The sequence below is a fragment of the Arachis duranensis genome, chromosome 2, assembly GCF_000817695.3.
Source record: "Arachis duranensis cultivar V14167 chromosome 2, aradu.V14167.gnm2.J7QH, whole genome shotgun sequence".
In the NCBI taxonomy this organism is placed as follows: Eukaryota; Viridiplantae; Streptophyta; class Magnoliopsida; order Fabales; family Fabaceae; genus Arachis; species Arachis duranensis.
This window is the reverse complement of record NC_029773.3, coordinates 4,288,581-4,308,965: the sequence shown is the minus strand read 5'-3', so window position 1 is coordinate 4,308,965 and position 20,385 is coordinate 4,288,581. Positions and strand designations below refer to the sequence as shown.

The following is a 20,385-nucleotide window of genomic DNA, read 5'->3' as shown; positions in this document are numbered from 1 at the left end:
AGGTGTGGTTGTTGTAGCAAGAGTATCAACTAAGATAGTATTAGCAGTAGTGTTGAAGGTAGATAATTCAACTTTGTTTGAAACTTCAGCATTGTTACTGATTGTAGCAGCACATGTATTTGCATTTGTGATATAGGTAATTATAGAAAATCAATAGGCTTAGCAGAAAATCAATAAGCTTATTTGCATTTCTATTTTGAACATTTACATCATTAACATTATCAGTAATGTTGTAAACAACAGACATATTGCTATTGCTGTTAATGCTAGCACGAACAGAAATATTTATCATCGTCATTATTACAATTTTCTTTTTCTTTTATTGAAGTAAAACTGCCTAGATTATCTTTATTTATATTACTCTTTTTACTGCAATATTTGCACACAATTTCTTTCCAGTCTTTTCAATATTTTCTTTTTCAAATTTTCTTATGGATCTTGGAATCCAAATATCATCAAATCTATACACTCCATTTCTATGCCTGCCTTACAACAAAATCTTTTTAGATTTCTAGCATTTTACAGCACATGCATAAGACTAGAATTCAAAGTAAACTTTATTGTCTAATACAAATTTTGAAATACTACTAATTTAAGTTCTTTGAAATGATTGGTACATACTACAAATTGTAGAGCATAAAAAACTGGTTAGACATAGATGCATGCATGACAGATCTTCCAATATTAACAATTCTTATACCTATTCCATTAGCTCCAAATATCTGCTCTGAACCTTCATACTAAAAAATGTTGATAAGGTTCATTTGGTCAAAGGTAAGGTAGTGAGAAGCTCTAGAGTCGGGGTACTAACCTGTGTCAATTGCACCAAAGGAAAAAGATACCTATTGCTTATGGGTTTGAGTTAGATCTTGGAGGTTATCGTGGCTGATTCTGTTGCTAAGGGCTGATGAAATGCTGAATTTGGTGGTGGTGGATCACTGGAGTGTTGCATTTGGGAATTTTGATAACTCTAATTAAATCGATAAAAATAATTTCATACTATATGACTTATTTTGCCACATAATTGGCACCAAGACCTATCACCGTGCCACCATGACCTGCCACCTCTATAGTTTCTATCTCTTTCTCTTCGGCCACCTTGTCATCTACCAAAATCTCTATTGTACTACTCATAGTGTGTATACTCACTGTTACTCTTTTCTAAACTTGATTCCTTGTGTACCAAGTTTTCATGAGCCATAGATAGTTCATTCTTTTTAAATATTTCATTCACTTCTTTTTGAGCTACAATTGAGTTTCAAATTCGCTTATAGACATGCTTTCTGATCTCGCATTAGTCATTGTTATAAATGCACCGAATTCCTCATTTAAGCCTCCTAAAGCATATTTAAAATACTCCTCTTTGGACAGAGGAGCTCCAAGATTTGATGATGAATTACTAACCTTATTGTTTTTGTAATATACTCTAAATCAGTGCTGCCACATTTCTTGATAGTTTTAAGTTGAGTCTTCAATACTTTGATCTTCTATTTCAACATAGTCGCAAAATACTCTTCTAATGCTCCCAAATTTTCATAGGCATAATTATATTCAACCACCTTGAACACAAAAATTTCATCCATAGCTGACAGCATTCAAGCTACTAAACACTCATCGCACTGCTCCCATTCTTCAAATTCTTGAGAGATTTTTCCTTTTAAACGATCTTCTTCTAACTTGAATTTCTTTAAAATTGATCTAGCACTGATATGATTTTGTAACTTGTTGGCTTTGATGCAGACCAATGCTTGATACTTCCATGCTTTAAAGTTGTCTTCATCAAGTTTAATTGTTGATGGAAAAGTTACAATTGTTGTAACTGCGTGAGGTTGTAGATAGGGGTGGCAAACGAGTCGAAACCCACCAGGCCAGATCGTATAACTCGCCAAAAAAGACGAGACGAGCTAGAAATTTGAGATCGCTATGATAAAAAGTCTGCCTAATTTGCATTGTCTAATCCATGGGTTTTGGCAAGGCGGGACGGGCTTGCCCGACGGGTTTTTAGCTTTAAAATGATAATTAAATTTGGAACGTTACTTTTGTGCTTGTATTTATAATGTTTGTTTGTTTTACTTTATGTTATAATTTGGACTGTGTTTGATTGATTAAAGAGTTGGACAATATTTAATTATATATTTTGGGATAATATTTTGCTTTGGACAATGTTAGTTTAATTATTTTGTTTCAAAAAAATTAGTTGATGATTATATTTATTAGATATTTAGAATTATAAAGACATTAGTGTTTGTGAATTTAGAAATTATAATTTTTTATCTTTAAAAATTGTAAGTTTATTTATTGAAATTTTTGTGAGATTATATATTTTTTAATATCTAATCGTTTAATAATTTTTTTAAAAGAGAGAAAATTGGAGAGTTTAGCCAATCCTGCCTTTAGGCAGGATGGGATAGAAATTTGGGACCGCCTCACTAGGTGGGACAGGGCGGGGCAGGGCAAAGTGGGCTAGCCCTCCTGTCATCCCTAGTTGTGGAGTTGGATCATCAAAATTGGACTTAGGAACGTGAGAGGCAGAAATTATGGAGCTCATGGATCAGAACCTAGTGAAGAGCTTAAGAAGATTATGGAATTGAGAGAGAAAGCAGAGAGAATATAGAGAGTTTCATTACAGAAAAAAATAAGAAATATAAAAAAAGGTGAGGTACAATCAGTTACAAAATAACTATATATTGTAAAGATTGTTAACTAACTTGGGCAACTAAGGAAACACAAATTATCTGAACCTAGTTGTTAAAGTTTAGCTAACTAGCTTAAACTTCATCCCTGACATAAAATATAAACTCAACTAAAATAGGAACCTTTGCTCAGTTATTGATCGAGTTAAACCCTAAAATGGTTCCTGAGATTCGCAAAATGCACTAATTTGGTCCCTACTTACCAATTGCACCGTTTATTAGATCTCTGACATTGTAAAAAATGCACCTAGTTGGTCCCTTTCCTTATTCCCGATCAATTAGCCTTCCCGCCGGCAGTGACATGACACTGACATGGCAAATGACTGCCACGTTGTATACCACAAAATGGTGTCGTATGATTTTTGGCGCTAAAACACTTCTGAAACTTTGTAAATCCAAATGTCTGTGATCACTTCTTCTTCTTCTGAACTTAAACACTCTACGCAACGAAATTCTCTAATCTGTAATTACTGTCTAAGATTTGTCTGGTGAAACGATTTGGCTCGTTGGAGTTCGTTGGCACCCTGAACTATGTGTGCGATCGAAGTCATTGGGGGAAGGAAAAAGGGTTCTCTGCGAAACCTAGTCACACAGAAGTAAGTATCACAAATAGTCTGATGAAAAATTTTTGTTAGTTCAACTTAAAGATATGCGTCATTGTGTTTGTTAGTTCAAAATCTTGTATAGTTTGATAAAAATTTTTTGTTGTGGATTATCCGCTAGGGTTTTTATGTATACTCTGTTTTGTGGGTATTTTATTCAATGCAAATTTAATTGGGATGGGGGATTAACATTTGTGCACTTTTTTTTTGTGTTGTAATGTGAGTTTTTGATTTCATTGTTATATGGTTGCGTTTGTTTGTAGAGACAGGACACTGAGATACAAAATTGTGTTTGGTAGAAGAGACATGGACAGAGACAATAATGTGTCCAGAGACATTGAATTAGTGTATTTTGTGTCCATCCTGACATAAAGGACACGGAGACACTAACAAGGGGCACAACTTATTTTTTATTTTTTTTTCATTATTCTTGTTAAATTTTCATAATTATATTTTTTATTGTTATATTTTTTATATCAAATTTTTTAAATGAAAAAATGAGAATAAATTAATTTTTTATAAATTGTCCTAGTTTATCACCAAACAGAATACAATAACACAAAATTTTGTGTTTTTGTCTATCAGTATCTTATCCTGTCTTGTTTTCAATATCTTATCCTGTCTTATTTTTAAAAACAAACGCAGCGTATGTGATTGGATCTATTTATGCCATGTCACTGTCGACTAAAAAACTAACTGATCGAAAATAAGATAAGGGTCCAATTAGATATTTTTTTATAATATTAAAAATTTAAATGATACAATTAGTAAATTAATGATCAAATTAATGTATTTCGTAAATTTTACGGATTATTTTGGAGTTTAACTACTCTCATTGTCCAAATCCCCAAATAAATTTACTTCTAAATTTCGCAAAACTCATAACAAAGATCAAGATATACATTATTAATGACTTATTGTTCATATATGTATGGATCTGTTTCTCAATAGATGATTATTTCAGTGATTAGGTATATATAATAAAAAATGGTCCATATATAGAATTGTAGGTCATGTATGTTTTCATGCACTACATAATTGTACCTACAAATACAGAAAAAAAAAATGGAAAATCATGTCCCCTCATTTATTCAATTTCCCACACAACATACATTTTGCCGCTTTTATTCGATTTGAAGTTCAAGAAATATCTACACCCTAATTAGTAATCAGGTATACCATCATATTTGTTCAATATGCACATGCAAGATTCACAACACATGCACAAGACCCACGTAGAGAACTAAAGTTAACAAGTGAGGCCCGGCTTGAATGTGGATGATTGGCTAGTAAAAAAAAAACCCGTAAATAATAATAATAATAATAATAATGTCACCAAATAAAGCGGAGCTTATAGACCAACGTGGACCTAACTCAAGTTCGCAAAAGTTGTGCTATTTTTTTTATTATCTTCTAATTTGATAGGTTAAAAATTAATTTACTAAGTACTGAATTTTATTTAAGAATTTGTGGATGGTCAAGATCAAAATTTTTTAGAGACTCAGGCTGAAATTCAAGAGCTAGAATTTAATATTGTATTTTGTAACAAAAACCTGAAATTAAAATTTTAGTCTCGAGACATAAAAGTTTAGTCTCTTCAATACCTCCAAAAAATAAGGACATAAGAATTTAAAATTTTTTAAGATAGAAATTAAAATTTTAATAATATTTAAAAAAACTTTTATTTAAATTTTTAAATTCTAAATCTATCTTTCAATTTCTATATTTATCTTAAACTAAATATAATACTAACTTAATTTAGTTTTTGTCTTTCAATCTCTAATCTGTCTTTCAGTCTCAATCTTTTGATTTTAGTCTTTTTTTAAATATAATCTAATATATTTTAGAGAAATAACTTTATTATTTATTTATGATGGAAGAGAAAGAGAATTGAGCTAATAATAAGAAATTTAAATAATTTGAATCAAATATAAGTTTGGGTTAATTAAATTTGGATTTAACGCTTTGATTAGCTAGCTCCAAAATTGGTTGTCAATTGAAAATATTTGTAAAAGGTGATTAGACAATTAGATTCTTGCATGCATTGCTCTTGAATATGGTTGATTGCAGATCCTAAATTACACTGTACTATTTGTTCTCTTTCTTAATGGTTTATATGATATATATGTATCCAAAAATATAAAATAAAATATTTGTGATGCATACTCATTGCGATTTGGTCCTTGAATTCTGTGTGTCTCTTTGTTTCGAATCTTTATTAGTTTTCATTTTGTCTGGCATTGCCGACAGAGATTACATTCTTAATTGAATTTAATTTTCCATTTGTTCATTAATCTTTTGAATCAAATAGGTTTATCATGAACAATAAAGTACATGATACATATTAAAAATTGATTTGCCCATTTAGATTTGATTAATGTCCCGGTTTTCCCCCTGTTTTGTCCATAAATGCCGACGGTTACTTAAATTCAATAATCCAAATTGTAATTATTTGTGTACGAAAAAAACCAAATTAAATAATCCAAATTCCGGATTATGAATCATATAACCGTATCAAAGAAAAAGCATATGCTAACTTTTAATGTTGATTTGGCCCATTAATTATGTATTTTCATGAAAGTAAATATTTTGTTAAGCCCTACTTTAGACTATGAGATTAGCGAGTTGCATTGATTTGGTTTCTAACTTTTTAATTGTCACAATTTGGTCTTCTAAATTTAAAAAAATGTACCAATGTAGTCTTTTTTCAACGCGTTAGTGAGATAGTTCAAGTCTTGCCATGTTGAACATATTAAAACGATGTTGTACACGTTTTGACGCTAAAAGAGTACTAAATGATGTCATTTTAGGGTTTGAACAATATTAAAAGGGAGGGTTATATATTTTAGTATTGTTCAATCCCTCAAATGATGTCATTAGGTACCTTCTTTAGCATCAAAGTGCATACCACGTCGTTTTAATATGTCTAGCGTGATAAGGCTTGAGCTACGCTACTAACAGTGTTGAGGTTCAGTGATAAAAGATACACAAGAGACTACATTGATGCACTTAAATGGAGTTTAACTCCTTAAATGTTATATAGTAACCAAATTATGGCAATTGAAAAATCAGGGACCAAATTAGTGGAACTCACTAATCTCAGTAACCAAAATGGAGTTTAACTCCTTAAATATTATATAGTAATATATGAATGATTATATATTTATTATGTTTTTTCGTGATTTTTTTTTTAAATAATGAAATATAAACCTTCTTTTGTTTGCCTTAATTTGAAATTTGAATTAAATTTTGTTTCACTTTCTTTTATTTTGACAATATATAGAAAATCTAGTTTATAAAAAAGATACTAATCTTTATACAAAGAATTTTAAATTGTGACTACAATTATAGTTGTACTAACATCGTGATTGTAGAAACTTCACAGAAAGATGCAACAAATTAATGAAACTACCATGTTAAATGTTACCCATAATTAGGGTTTGTTCAAATGATGTATTCTTAAATTTTAGTCATTTCAAATATAAAAATTTAAATATCGCAATTAAATTTCCTTTAATTTAATCTTCTGTGTAGTTAAGGTAATTTTATATATTAGTATTTTAATTTTTTTTAAAAATAATTAGATTATCTATATTCATAAAGATATAATTCATTTTATTATTTATCAGTTTTATAAATGTTAATTAATGCATATAAATACATTTTAAAGCGAGATATATAGAGAGAAGAGGAGAAGATTGAAATCCCTTCTCTTGGGGGAACTAAAATTTGTCATAAAATTTTTAATAGCCAAAATTAATCATTGAAATCGTTGGAATTTTGAAATCCTCTCTAAAAAAATATCCAAACATGTTTTTTTTGACATTATATCAATTTTAAATACTCTCTAAAATTACTTTTCTTGTTACCCCATCATGCATCTATGCAATTATCGTAGCTAATAAATATAGTAAAATTAAAAGCTTTATGTTATATGTTACAATATGTGCTAATATTTGTGTAATTGATAAAAATTAAAATAACAGAAATTTAATGACATTAGTGGCATTAGTAATGATTAAAAATGGTTAATGTTTTGATACTTAATTTCAATATAGTAATATAAATATTTAGATAACTGCTAAAACGGAAAAACCAAAAGCCTTATAAATATATTAAGTTTTCAATCACTCAATAAATGCAGCACTTATTAAATTTACATCTATGTTTGAATGCAAATTTAAATGCCAATAAAATAAATAAAAAGATTTTATCGGTAAATTTGTTCACATGAGTTAAACATATATAACTTATTTAACTTGTGAATTTTTTTTTACGTAAAATGAATGTAGAAAAAGTGTTACGAGTTTAAGTAACAATGATTTAAACATATATAACTTAAGATAATAGTGTTTACTTAATTAGATTATACCCAGATAGTTATTACTAAAGAAAATATTATAATATGTGGTAATACGCATTTTGCGACGGTTTTGTTTAAACCGCCGCAAAATGTAAAACAATAACGCACCCAACAGTATATATAGCAGCGGTTTTTGAAAAGACATTGCTAAATGCAAACCTAATTGAAATATAACGGCGGTTCGTGACAAACCACCGTTAAATATGGTCTTGATTGCAGCCCCAACCAATAATCGCCGCTATATGTACCGCAGATTACCGTTTTATGAAACTGCCACAAAATTTCTGCCACTATCTGCTGAAATTATTGTAGTGAATAAATCCAAAAAATAAATACCATCGTTATTTTAAAACGAAAAGAGTAATATATGTTAAGTATTTATTGTGTAATTAATAAAATAACAGGACCAAGAGTTTTAATGTCATCCTTTGAATGTGTTTATATACCCTATTAAATACAAGTACCAAGTTAATTAGAGTGCGTACAAACCAAAAAATTTATATTATAATGATTACTAATAATTATGTAATTAATAAAATAATAAGACTCAAAGTTCTAATTATAATTTCGTTTTTTAACACATATTAAATTTGAAATAAAGTAAGTAATACCAAAATTTTTATAATATATGCATGAATGGTAATAGTTGTGTAATTGATAAGATAATTAATAACACCAACCATTCAAGTTTTAAAATATTTTTTGCATGAGTTTACATATTCTGCTAAATGTAAATTAAATGTAAACTTCAAGTTAATTTTAAGTAAATATATTGATGAATTTTTAAGCAAGTAAATACTATAAAACAATATATAATCATGTATGTTAATACAAAATAATATGCTGATGAATTAAGATTCAACAAAACCAAATGATCTTCTTGAATTTAAGTTATTCTCTACTTTTTATCTTGCATGCTCTTCTTTTTTAGATATATCTTAGATTCTTCTTTAATTTTATTTTTCTTCTATTTAATAGATGTAATAACCATATATCAATTATGGCCAATATACAAGTTGATAAGAACCGTACAAATCAAATCAAACTATGCATGTAGCATGTTTGAGCAAAGAACATCATCAAGCAGTGTAACTTCACTGTTTTTTTTTTTAATTTTTTTAAAGCTTTTGGTTTGGCTCTTCTGTTTGTTTTTATTTATTTTGTTCACTTGTTTATGTTTCTAGCTAGTGCACCCTGTTTATTTTTTATTTATTCATTTTTGTTACGTTGGCCCCTCCCCCGTCTAATAAGATTTAAATTGTGCTTGTGTATAAATAGAAAAAAAATTAATCACTTTCTAGATTAAGTTCTTATATTATTTCCATCATTAATAGTATATTGTTTCGTCATATTTTTTCCAAACCCTTAACGCAAGAACAAAAGTGCTGTTTGTTAATTGTCCTTTTCCTAGTGCATAAATTTGTTAATTGTCTTAAACAAAAATACATAATTACTCAGAGAGACGATAAAACAGAACAAGATCAAGAACTCCATATTCAACATACGTAAACAAGATCAAGAACAAATTAAATTAGAATTCAATTCAAACCCAACAGTCCAAACTCTCAAAAGTTTTGCAATTTTCAAGTTTGACACATTCAAGAAGAAAAGAAGGAATAAGAAGGAAAATAACAGTTTCCTATGTTTTTTAATTTAATTAGAATTTTGTTTATTATTTATTCTGTGTTTGTCAAACACATATTTACGGGGTGTATCTATATAATCATGTTAGTTATACACTAAAATCAACCATTAAAATTAATTACGATTATAAAATATATATTAAAATATAGAATATATACTAAAAATAAATTAAATTATATATGTATTTATACATAAATATATAGTAGCTGATTTTAAGGGCTAATATTATGTGTACAAACTACAAACTACAATAAAAGTTTTTTTGTTTTTTTTAGTGGCAAATTAAAAAAAAATCTTAGACATGTCCTTACCTTTTTAATTTGTGATCAGCAGGTCAATACAAGTCTAAGACAAATTTGGGACACCTTCTCCAAACTTTCTAACTCAGGTCGGTTTTAGACGAATGACCGAGTCTTTTTTTGGTCTTGGGCTAAGCCCAAAATGACTCGGTCTTCGAAAAGGTGTTACCAAAACTAAATTAGGCCTAAAGAAAGGAAAATTTGGGCTAGTAATCATTAAAATTATACCAACAAAAGCATTATAAAAATGTGTTTTCTTGACAAAAAATTATGTGTTTCTTTACCAAAAAAAATGTGTTTTCTTGTAAAGATGGAGAGAATGAAAATATTAGTAATAAAAAAAGGTAGATAGAGAACATGTTAAATTGTATTTATAATAGCTATTTAGTATTTTCGATTCAGTAATGCTAGAAAGATAAAAAAAAATATTAATAAAGCAAATTCTAACTAATTTTAGCTGATTTTTTTTTATTATCAAACATTTTCGTTCCGATCTTTTATTTATTTTGGTTGGCCTAAATCTTCCATCAGCTCTAAAGCAGAAAGAACGTGGAATTTTCAAAGAAGTTGCCCCCCTTTTTCCTTCCCAAAGGTACCTTTATCAGCCTCTACATGCCTCAAGGGTATGGGGGAGCTTGGGGCATTTGACCCACTGACCTTTTATTTGTTAATTTGAATTACAAAAGAGGACAAAATAAAAGATTCCATCTCAGATATTTAATATAGTCAATATAAGAAAAAGATGAATTGATTAAAGAGAGGGGCGGGCGAGGATCACAAAAATCTTCGTCGCTCTTAATCAAGGTTTTGAAAATCGGTTCGAACTGGCCGATCGAACCGGTTGAACTATGAACCGACACAAAAATGAATTGATCAGAAGTTAAAACCGCAAATTTTAAAAATCGCCGTTGAATCACTGAACTGGTCGGAAACCGGTCGGTCGAACCGAACCGTGACCCGGCCGATTTTTTGAATTTTGCTGAAACGTTGTCGTTTTGTGTGGAAGGAGCCCCGAACCCTAACTTCATCCCTAACTAAAACGCGTTCTTTGCCTCTCTCACACTTAGCCACTGTCCAGAGCTTCTCTCATGGAACTCCTGCTCTTCCCTCACTCCCTCACTTCCGTCCAACCATCGCCTACTACCGTCGTCGTCGCAGCTTCCAACTTTGAACAGCCACCGCCTGCTCCCTCACTCCCCTTCCTTCGCACAGCAAACGTCGCAAACTTCCTTCCCTCCATCGCGCAGCCACCGTTCGATCGTCGAAGCATCCATCGCGCAGCCACTGTCCCGCCGCGCCAGCTCTGTTCCACCGCTCCCTTCAGCGGCCTCTGCTCTGTTCCGTCGCGTGGCCCTTCCCTCAAAGGTATTTTTTTATTTTTGTAACTGTAATTGTGGTTTTAGTTTGTTGGTTAATCAGTTAATCTGTGATTTGTTTCTGATATTCTTGATTTTAACCTTGCTACTATTAATTTTTTTTATTGTGTATCACTATGCTAATTATCTATGAGATTAATGGGTTGCTGTAAGCCTGTAATATTTTGATGGGTAATATCATGTGCAAACATTGTATGAACCAATTAGTGTTGCTGGTCAGATTATTCTCTGGAATTTCCCTCTTCTCATGTTTGCTTGGAAGGTTAGTGGCTCTGGTTACTGGCTCTTCTTTTTAATTTTGTTCTGGTTACTGGTTCTGTTTAATTTCTGAATACTTGGTTCTTCTTCTTTTTAATTTCTGAAAATTTTGTTCAAAATTTCATTTTAATATTTTGTGATTTTTTGTAATTGCTCTGGTTACTGGCTCTGTTTCATAATGTACCAATGTTAGTGTAATTGCTATTTTGTAATTGTTGCTGGTTGCTGTCATGTACCACCGTTCTGTTTCTATTCAACCATCTCCGTTGCATTTCAAAGTTTCAGCTCCCTCTCCCTGTTCTGTTCGAATTTTAGAACATGCTCCAGCCTAAGGTAATTTATTTTTCTTTACTTGTTCTTTCTTATATTAATTATTTGGTTATTATTTTATTTAATTGTTGTTTTTAACGATTAGTATGTTGTTCAAGTTTTTGTTTTCTTGTTAGTTTGCTGTATTTTAAAGCTTTAGTTGTTCTTGTTATTTTGATTTTCAATTCTAATTGATCTTATTAACTTGTTAATTTGATAAATTAATGTTTTAGTGTTGTTCTTAACTTTAAATTTTAGATTGTTAAGTTGTTATGTTGTTCTTGACCTTTTGATAATTTGTTAATTTTATAAATTGTTAAGTATATAAATTGTTCATGATGTTGATCTTAATTAATTGTTTTTGTTATTAGAAAGAGAATGGAATTGAGGTATATCAATTTACAGATAGCTATAAATTGAAAAAAGGAGTAGAGGACACTCACTGGGCAGAGCTCCTTTGTTACTTCATTAAATGTTTTTTTGGGTTTCTGATGCAATACCTGAGATTAAGAATTGAATGGAAGATGAGCAATATTGACTTTCTTTTCGTTTGATTGTTTGAATATGAATTCAAGATTCTGTAAAACTGACTTTTACAGTTTTACTAGGAATCCTACAGCTTGCTCAATATGTTTCAGTTCCTCCCAGGCTGAGCCAACATACTGTGCATGACAGAGTCATGTTATGATATAAATATGGAATAGAAGAAATGATCTCAAATGGTTGATTGGTGCTCACCTCATCAGTGGCCTCAATACACCATCTCTCTAATTCACCCAATCCTACCTTTACATACTCTTTATTGCTGAATGAACAACACTCAGAATGTTAGTATTCTCTATGCAGCAAATTGACATGTAATATGAAGATGGTGAATAATTGAATGGTTTGTGATTGATTATTTATTTTTTTGTTATTTGACTTTTGTGTTTGTATTTGGACGAGATTATAATATTGTGGTTGATTGTAATACTTTTAATTTGGATAATATTTTAAAAATTATTAGCCTATAATTATATTTTTGTGTGTTTATTTATATTTTAATTATTATTTTTTTATAAAACGGTTTTTTTGGTTCAACCACAGTTGAACCGATTAAACCTATGAACCAATAAACCAATAACTAGAGCTGTTCGATGACCGGTTCGGTTTTCAGAACCTTGCTCTTATTAGAAGAGGCAGGGAGGGAGACCCGCGGATGACACTTAGAATATACGTCCTTTTTGTCTACATACGATAGAAATTATTGTATTATATAAATTTATTAATATTAAAATTAAAATCCTCGTTTACATTATTATTGTTGTTGTTTATCATATGAAAAAAATTTAAATATACTGATATATTAGTGTTTTAATAATTTTTAATCGTTAATTTTTATTATAAAAAATATATAATATATATAATTAAAATTAACAATTAAAAATTATTAAAATATCAATATATTAATATACTTAAAAAATTTTCATTCATATATTAGTGGTATTTATCCGTACATTTTCTAGCAAAAAACTACTTAATAATTGCAATTTCAGAGAGAATGGAGTACAGTGTGAAAGGAAAAAAAGGTAATAACGTTGTTATAGTATATGCACAATTCAATAGTTATGGAATATCCCACACAAGCACGGCTACTATTAAGCTCAAGTTCTATTTACATTCTTTCAGGATTTCAATCTTCTCCTTCGAATAATTAGATCGCATTATATTAAAATTAGAAACTAAAACTAAATTCTATTATCAACATATTTTATGATAATAGCTTAGAGTGTGGGTTTGATAGAGTTTTTGGAAATGGTGCATCTTTTTATAGAGGTGTTTGATAAATAAAAAGGATTATAGGTTTGTGACGGTGACTTTTAAAAGTTAAAAATATTTTTAAAAATATTTAAAAAGTTTTTTTAATTAATTTTTATTTATATAATTGTTACCGTTTGTGCTTATTAAAAATTATTTTGTTTTTGATTTACCAAATATATATAGTAATTATATCTTCTAAAAATTTATTTTTCAAATGAAGTCTAAATAAGGTTTTCTATCTTTTTAAAATACTCATATGATGATTTTAGTCATCTCCATAAAGTTTTATTTTTGTAGTCTATTAAAATAAAAGAATTATCTATTTTACTGTTTTATTCCGTTAAGAACTAAGTTATGTATCTATTCTCGTCAAAATCAATTTCAAGAAAAATTACTAATATAAATCACTTTACTTTAAAACGAATTCTAACATAACAATTAGCAATATAATAATTAAACAATAATTAACCCAAATATATATATGATTGATTTTAATTTGGAAGATGCATATATAGTAGTGAAGAAACATAAAAGATGTTCTTAAATGACAAAAAAACATGATTAAGTTCCTTACAAGAACAAAAGACTTTAATTTGGTCAACTAGTTTTTGACTTGACGGAACCGTGAAACCGAAAAAAAAAAAAACTCTTAAATTTGTAATAATTACTCTTAGGAAATTACTCTAATCCGTGCTCGTTGCTCGCATCTTCTAGGGTTTTCCCCTTTGATTCCTTCACCAAGAAGGACGCCGCAATTCCAGGAATCACATTGATGCAAGCAAGAAAACCTAAAATCAGCTGAAAATAATGACCTGCAACAAATAAGCAAATTATAGCAAGAAATAGTCCAAGCCTATTACCAGCAACTGTTATACCATGGCAAGTTCCCCTCATCCTTGTTGGAAAGATCTCGGCAGCCACAACGAAATTAGTTGCATTTGCAAAATTGTAGATGATGTTGCAAAGAACATAATACACACAAAGCTCGGTGATGTTATCTTTCTTCTTCCATGGAGTTTCTAGTAGAACAAGTACCATTAACACAGCCTTGATGCAGAAACATGCAAACAGGATACAGAAACGGTTGATGCGATCAATTAAGAAAACCTGGCACAAGAAGCCAAGAACAGTAGTCACAGTCATCAGCATAGCCAAAAACAAAAGCAATTCCGGTTTAGAAGGAGGGACCAACAAAGCATACTGGTGGAAAATCAAGTTTAGAAATAACAGCTGAGTGAGGTAGTTAATGCCGTTTACAAAAGAAGTAGCGGTGACTCCCAACAAGTGCCAGCCATGGAGATTATAAAATTCCCAGCTAAATAAACCAAAGGTTAGGTTTTGCAAAACAGTAGCTTCTTCCTCCTCTCCGTTTGTTACTTCACGAATTAGTAGCCTCTTCGCGTCTGAAGCAGCCTTTCTTGAGTTGTTCCAAACAAAGTATGTGTAGCGAGGGCTCTCAGGTATCCTCTTAACCCAGAAGAGGTACGTATACCCGGCCACCATCATGGTCGCCGTTGCCACTACCACAGACATCCAGCGGTTGTTGAAAGTAAAGTAGTAGTCCTTGTATTTCTGGCTGACAGATGAAGATGAGATGATTATCGTTATCATGGAAACTAACTGGCCAAACAGTTCTCCAAGAAATTGCCTTGCAATGAGGCTTCCGCGGTTCATTTTGTTTGCCATCGTTTCGGAAATGAATATCGCGCCAACGGTGGATGTAGCACCCCCAAGAAAAGCAATAATGACTATAAAGAACATAAAAGAGACCACTATACCAGAAAAATATAAGAAACAGACCGCCATGAGCACCATGAGAATGATATCGAAAGCCATTTTTCTTCCAAACTTATCACTGAAAATCCCAGATGCAACAGATCCTACTAAGTTAAACAAAAGTACAAGTCGAGGATGATAAGAACCTGGTTCGATAGGATCTCTCAAGGGTACGAAGGCAAGAACACTAAAGTTTCCAAAGGCGCAAGCGAATTGAAGTCCAACAATAAGCATAGTAGCAAGGATTTGGTATCTTTTTTGAGCCGAGGCCAAATCAAAATTTTCAAGCCATCCTGGTTGTGCCATGTTACCTGAACTGTATGTTCTCTTTCCTGTCCAATAAGAAGAATTTCAAAATTTTATTAGCTAATTTTCAATAAAGGAGAATGAATAATTATATATCTTTTATAAATAAATAATGCTACCCCAAACAAACTCAAAATTGCTCTACAATTCTTTAAACTGCCACTTTGAAATATGCTTCAATAATAACAACAACAATACAAAGACCAGAAATGGTTAAAGGGGAAGGAAAAGATAGGATTTGATGCAATGAGCAAATAATAATGATACTAAAAATGAGAACTAAGAAGAAATCACAAGCAACAGACAGAGAAATTGAGTTGAAAACTTATTGACCTGACAATGAGGGGTGCCTCCTTCTCACTTTGAAGATCACTGCTGCTTATGGCCTGTGAAGAACCCTAAAAGGTTAGAACCCTTAGAGCAATGGCACTACCAGCGTACAGAAAGGGCAGCCCACGGTATCTTATGTACTTTTAAGTCTTTTACTCATGGGGAATTACAGCTCATGAAATTTGTTAAATGGTTTTTTTTTTTAATGTTAACCAAAAAAAAAATAAAAATAAAAATATTTTCTATAAGAAAACAATATGGAATTATTTACTCGGATATGCTTTTTTTTATTGAATAAAATAAAATAACTTGATTTTTACTTCCATCACTTGTTTATATCTAGTTTAAATACATTATTATATATGTACCTAATCATTAATAATGTTACTATAGTTTAAATTTTATGCTATTATTCTTTAATAAGTTTATAATTATTATTGGTAATCTTATTATTTATAATTATTTGAGAAATTCTCTCCAAAATATAAAAATATCATATCGTAATCTTACGACAAGAAAAATAAAATTATTTGACGATAATATATGAAAATAAATCACTTGTTTTTAATGAGTGTGTTTGAATGAGTCATTTGGAAAATAAAATGGTTTCACTAGGGAATAAACTAGGGTGAAGCCAACTCTAATTAACTAGTTAAAAAATAAATCTGTTATAAAAAAAACTATTGTCTTAATTTTTTAATTTCAAAATAAAAAATAAAGAAGATGGACTTAGTTGGCTTGTATTGTAGTTAGTTATGATTACATCTAATTAATTTAAAATTTGATTTTTCAAATTAAAATTAACTTTTTTTTAATCTATTATTTAAGTTATTAAAAAAAGCATTATTCTCTTATTCTTTCTCCTTAAAAATCTGCAATCAAAGACCATTATTGTCAGAAGAAAAAAAACTTTAAATGCCTAAAAATGAACAAGCTTTTCATGAATAGAACGGTAGTCTTAGCTCGTAAATCTGAACTTAGAGGAGGAAGTATATATGTCACTGGAGCTTTGGTTAGAGGGATAGGCGTGACATTAAAAAGAGATGGAAGTTTTAAAATGAGGGAGAAAGGGTAGAAACTTACCTGCAATTATTTTTGTGTGAAATTAATAGTTTAGAATAGTTAGATTATAATTTAATTAAATCTATTAAATTATTTAACAGTTTTTAATTTTTAATTTTACCTAATACCAAATGCAGGTGAGTAACTAATGGTTCTTACGAATGGCGTTTTCCTTTCTATAGTTTATTATTTAATAAAAATAATTCGAAAGCAAAATAATAAAGTTATCGATGGCAGAATAATACGCAACCTTATTACGAAAATAGAAAAAATATTAAAGTGTATTTGTCGATGAGTAACATTATTTAATTTACTTATGATGGCTTTTCTGTTTGTAACCTTTTGAAATAAAAATTACTATGTAATATAGTCAAAATAAGAATGGCTGAGTTGTTGGTAATATTAAAGACGACAGATTTATTGATGACCTGTCGTAAAAATTATTAGCCTCAAATTTCGCCAATCTTATCGATAGCCTAGGATCGACAGTAAAAGTGTACATTTTTTTTAAGGAGTCATTTAAATAAAAATATTTAAAATTTTTTTTGAGAGATATTTTTTATTAATTAAAATTTAATATATATAAATTAATCTAAATTAATATTTTTTTTACAAAAAATTTTATAATAATTTTATTATAAAAAACGACTAAAATATTTTTATTTTATATATATAGATTTCAATTTTAAAAATTCTAAATTCTAATCCTATAATAATACAGAAAAAAAATTAGAATTTAGAATTTTTAAAATTTATATATGCATATATATCTAAAATAATAAGAGTATTTTATTTATTTTTTATAATAAGTATATTGTAGTTATTATCTAATTTTAATAAAAATAATATAATTTAATTAATTATATGTATTAAATTTTAATTATTTAAAAATATCTTTAAACAAAAACGTATTAAGCATCTTTATCTGAGTGGTTCTTTTTTTCTTTTTAAATGCCTTGTCTAAATTATTGATTATTTCCCATTTTATCGACGGTGATCCTTCATATTGGTTATCTATTACACTTGCTCAATAATAAATATGCATGATTTATATAGATAAACAAAAATAAATTTTGATAAAAAATAAACATAAAAATAAAAGAATTACTTAGAAAAAGATAACAAATAATGAAAAATATAAAAAAAAACTTAAGAATATAAGGTTTTGTTAGATAAATAATGACTTTTGTAAATAATGTGAATAATGGACTCTAAAATTGATTCAATAAAATAAAAAAACATTCCACCTTCAAATTACCTCCTAAACCTTAACATTAAGAGATAAACATCCGTATATTTAGTGAATTGAACATCCAGCAATTGTTAATTGTGCATGAGTAAATCATATCAAAAAAATAATTATTCAATTAAAAATAATCAACATAATCATCTGTATACCTATTGAATTGAACATCTAACATATCCATTGTTCACATTGATTAGTATTCTAATTGTCTCCTTATACTTTTCCTATAAAAAAGCATTATGTTGTATAATATATATATACCTCAATTACCACATCCAACTCCAAGGAGAAATTTGCATAATGACCCCAACATGTATATTTAACAAACTAGAGGTAGGGTTTAAAACCCATTATTATATTGAACAACAATTATTAACCACATATAAATACCAGTTTTGTGTACATTAAAAAAAATATTACATTCTTTTTGAGTATTATTAAAAGCTTACCTTTTTAATATAAATGACTTTTTAATAATTTTAACACCAAATAAGTGTGTATCCTGCTATTAGTATATAAGAGTGGTGCCTGTGTAAGAGTAGTGTATATATTGTAACTCATTATTAATTATCAATAATATTTGAGGAAAAAAAATCTAAATTTATTTTATTATTTTTCTAATTAACATCACCAAATACATATTATACGGAAGATTAGATGACCTATTTAGCGGCATGATGAGTGTTGTGTCTAGAGATTGAGATCACATATCCCATTCTTTTTCATATTTAACTAATAAAAATTGGACATGTATTTATCTAAGATTTATTTAGTAAGGTACAAATGGTCGTTTTTATCTAAAATTTATAGGTAAGAGTTTGATAACTAAAAATTATTTAAAAATTCTCAACTATTATTTTTACATAAACATAACTATTCTATATAAATTTTCTTTTATTATTAATATGATAATTTTATAATTTCTTTAAATAAAAAAAAGTACAATTAGATATAAGATGACTACGTACAAATTTATTTTCATGTAAATATAACAGATAGATAATAATTATTAAATAATAATTTAATCAATCATATCAAATTATTTAAAAGTTGTTACTTACTATTTTCACGTACAAACAATTTGATGTAAATGATCACGTATTGGTAACGAGATATGTGATCTTAGTCCTCATGGTTACGTTGTTGTCTACGAACGGTCTTAGTGGCCAGATGCAATGTAAGAAAGCGGTATAAAAAAAGAACCGCCAGAACTGCAAAGAAAGAAAGGAAAACGCTGAAGAAATAGTGGCAGATACCATCGTCGGGTGGGTTAGCAATGGAAACGCCAAAGGAGTAGGATATGGCAAGAAGACTGAGGGAGACACACATAAGGGTTGACAACAACAACGTTGGAAAACCGGGTCCGACCGGAGCACCGCTTATTAGCCATATACATGAAATTATAGATGTATAGAAAGATACGCTGTTGGTCCAAAGATAACCTTTGTAGTTGCTTCTGTTCACCTTAGCGAAAACAGATTGTCCGGGACATGCTTGATTTGTCCCCGTCGGCGTTGGACACCCGATGAATCCGTTGTCGCTGTTTTGGACAACTCCACCGGGCGGATTCAGACCGATTTGGAAGGTCATGCTCGCAATCATAGTGGCTACCATGGCCAGATTCCCTCTTATCTCCTTCAGCCATTCTCCATCGTCGGTAGGCATCAGAAGTTGAAGCCGTTCTTTGAAAGTTCTGAGACTCGTTGCCATTAATTTGAGTAATTGATTACTATTTACTATTTTGATTCTGTATTAATTTTGAACCTAGTCGGCTATATATACAATCAACATCGTCCCTAAGTAATTAAAGCACGAAAGACTTTTCTAGCATGCAATGCATGGTTTTGAGTATTTACTTCGACGGCTCATGCAAGACTTTTCTTCGCTGATATGTAAATGGATCGGAAAAGTATAGGTAGATAATAAAAATATTAAATAATGTGAACAATAAATACGTTGAATGTTTATTTCACTAGACGTGTGAATGATTATTCTAATATTAAGATTTAAGTAGGTAATTTAAAGGTGCGGTATGTTTTTATTTGATTAATAATTATTTTTGTTAAAAAAGTTCATTTGATTACATAACATAACCCAAATGAATAATATATATTAGATAAATTAGTTCATCGTCTCTTAAAATTATTAGTTTTTTTTGGATGAAAGACATATGAAAGCTTAATCGGTGACTTTAAGTATAATAATGATAGGAGCCTTATACAAAGATAAATTCTACGATGATGATTATGGTAGATATAATTGATGATTTAAAAAATTAAACTAAAATCACAGTCATAATTTTATATTATTTAAAACTATTT

At 29.4% G+C, this 20,385-nt stretch overlaps 3 protein-coding genes across 5 annotated transcripts; 1 reads left to right on the top strand and 2 right to left on the bottom strand.

Annotated features, from left to right (window-relative positions):
• The first annotated feature begins 10,679 nt into the window (after positions 1-10,679).
• LOC107472920 (uncharacterized) lies at positions 10,680-12,470 on the top strand. Its single transcript, XM_052256833.1, has 4 exons — positions 10,680-10,966; positions 11,185-11,239; positions 11,515-11,568; positions 12,164-12,470. The coding sequence occupies exons 1-4, from the start codon at positions 10,690-10,692 to the stop codon at positions 12,195-12,197; spliced, it is 420 nt and encodes a 139-aa protein (XP_052112793.1). The 5' UTR covers positions 10,680-10,689; the 3' UTR covers positions 12,198-12,470.
• A 1,384-nt stretch (positions 12,471-13,854) lies between these two features.
• On the bottom strand, positions 13,855-15,812 carry LOC110277547 (low affinity inorganic phosphate transporter 3-like). Of its 3 annotated transcripts, none has more exons than XM_052257039.1 (3): positions 15,760-15,812; positions 14,205-15,452; positions 13,855-14,132 (listed from the first exon to the last, which is right to left on the bottom strand). In XM_052257039.1, the coding sequence occupies exons 2-3, from the start codon at positions 15,424-15,426 to the stop codon at positions 14,023-14,025; spliced, it is 1,332 nt and encodes a 443-aa protein (XP_052112999.1). In that variant the 5' UTR covers positions 15,427-15,452; positions 15,760-15,812; the 3' UTR covers positions 13,855-14,022. The 3 variants fall into 3 exon arrangements, with proteins under 3 accessions (XP_052112999.1, XP_052113000.1, XP_020990449.1); XM_052257040.1 differs by having other exon boundaries at positions 13,855-14,076; XM_021134790.2 differs by having other exon boundaries at positions 13,855-15,452.
• Positions 15,813-19,029: 3,217 nt separating this feature from the next.
• Positions 19,030-19,791, bottom strand: LOC110277548 (uncharacterized). Its single transcript, XM_052257041.1, has 2 exons — positions 19,529-19,791; positions 19,030-19,275 (listed from the first exon to the last, which is right to left on the bottom strand). Exons 1-2 carry the CDS (start codon positions 19,772-19,774, stop codon positions 19,159-19,161), a joined length of 363 nt encoding a protein of 120 aa, XP_052113001.1. The 5' UTR covers positions 19,775-19,791; the 3' UTR covers positions 19,030-19,158.
• Between the last annotated feature and the right edge of the window lie 594 nt (positions 19,792-20,385).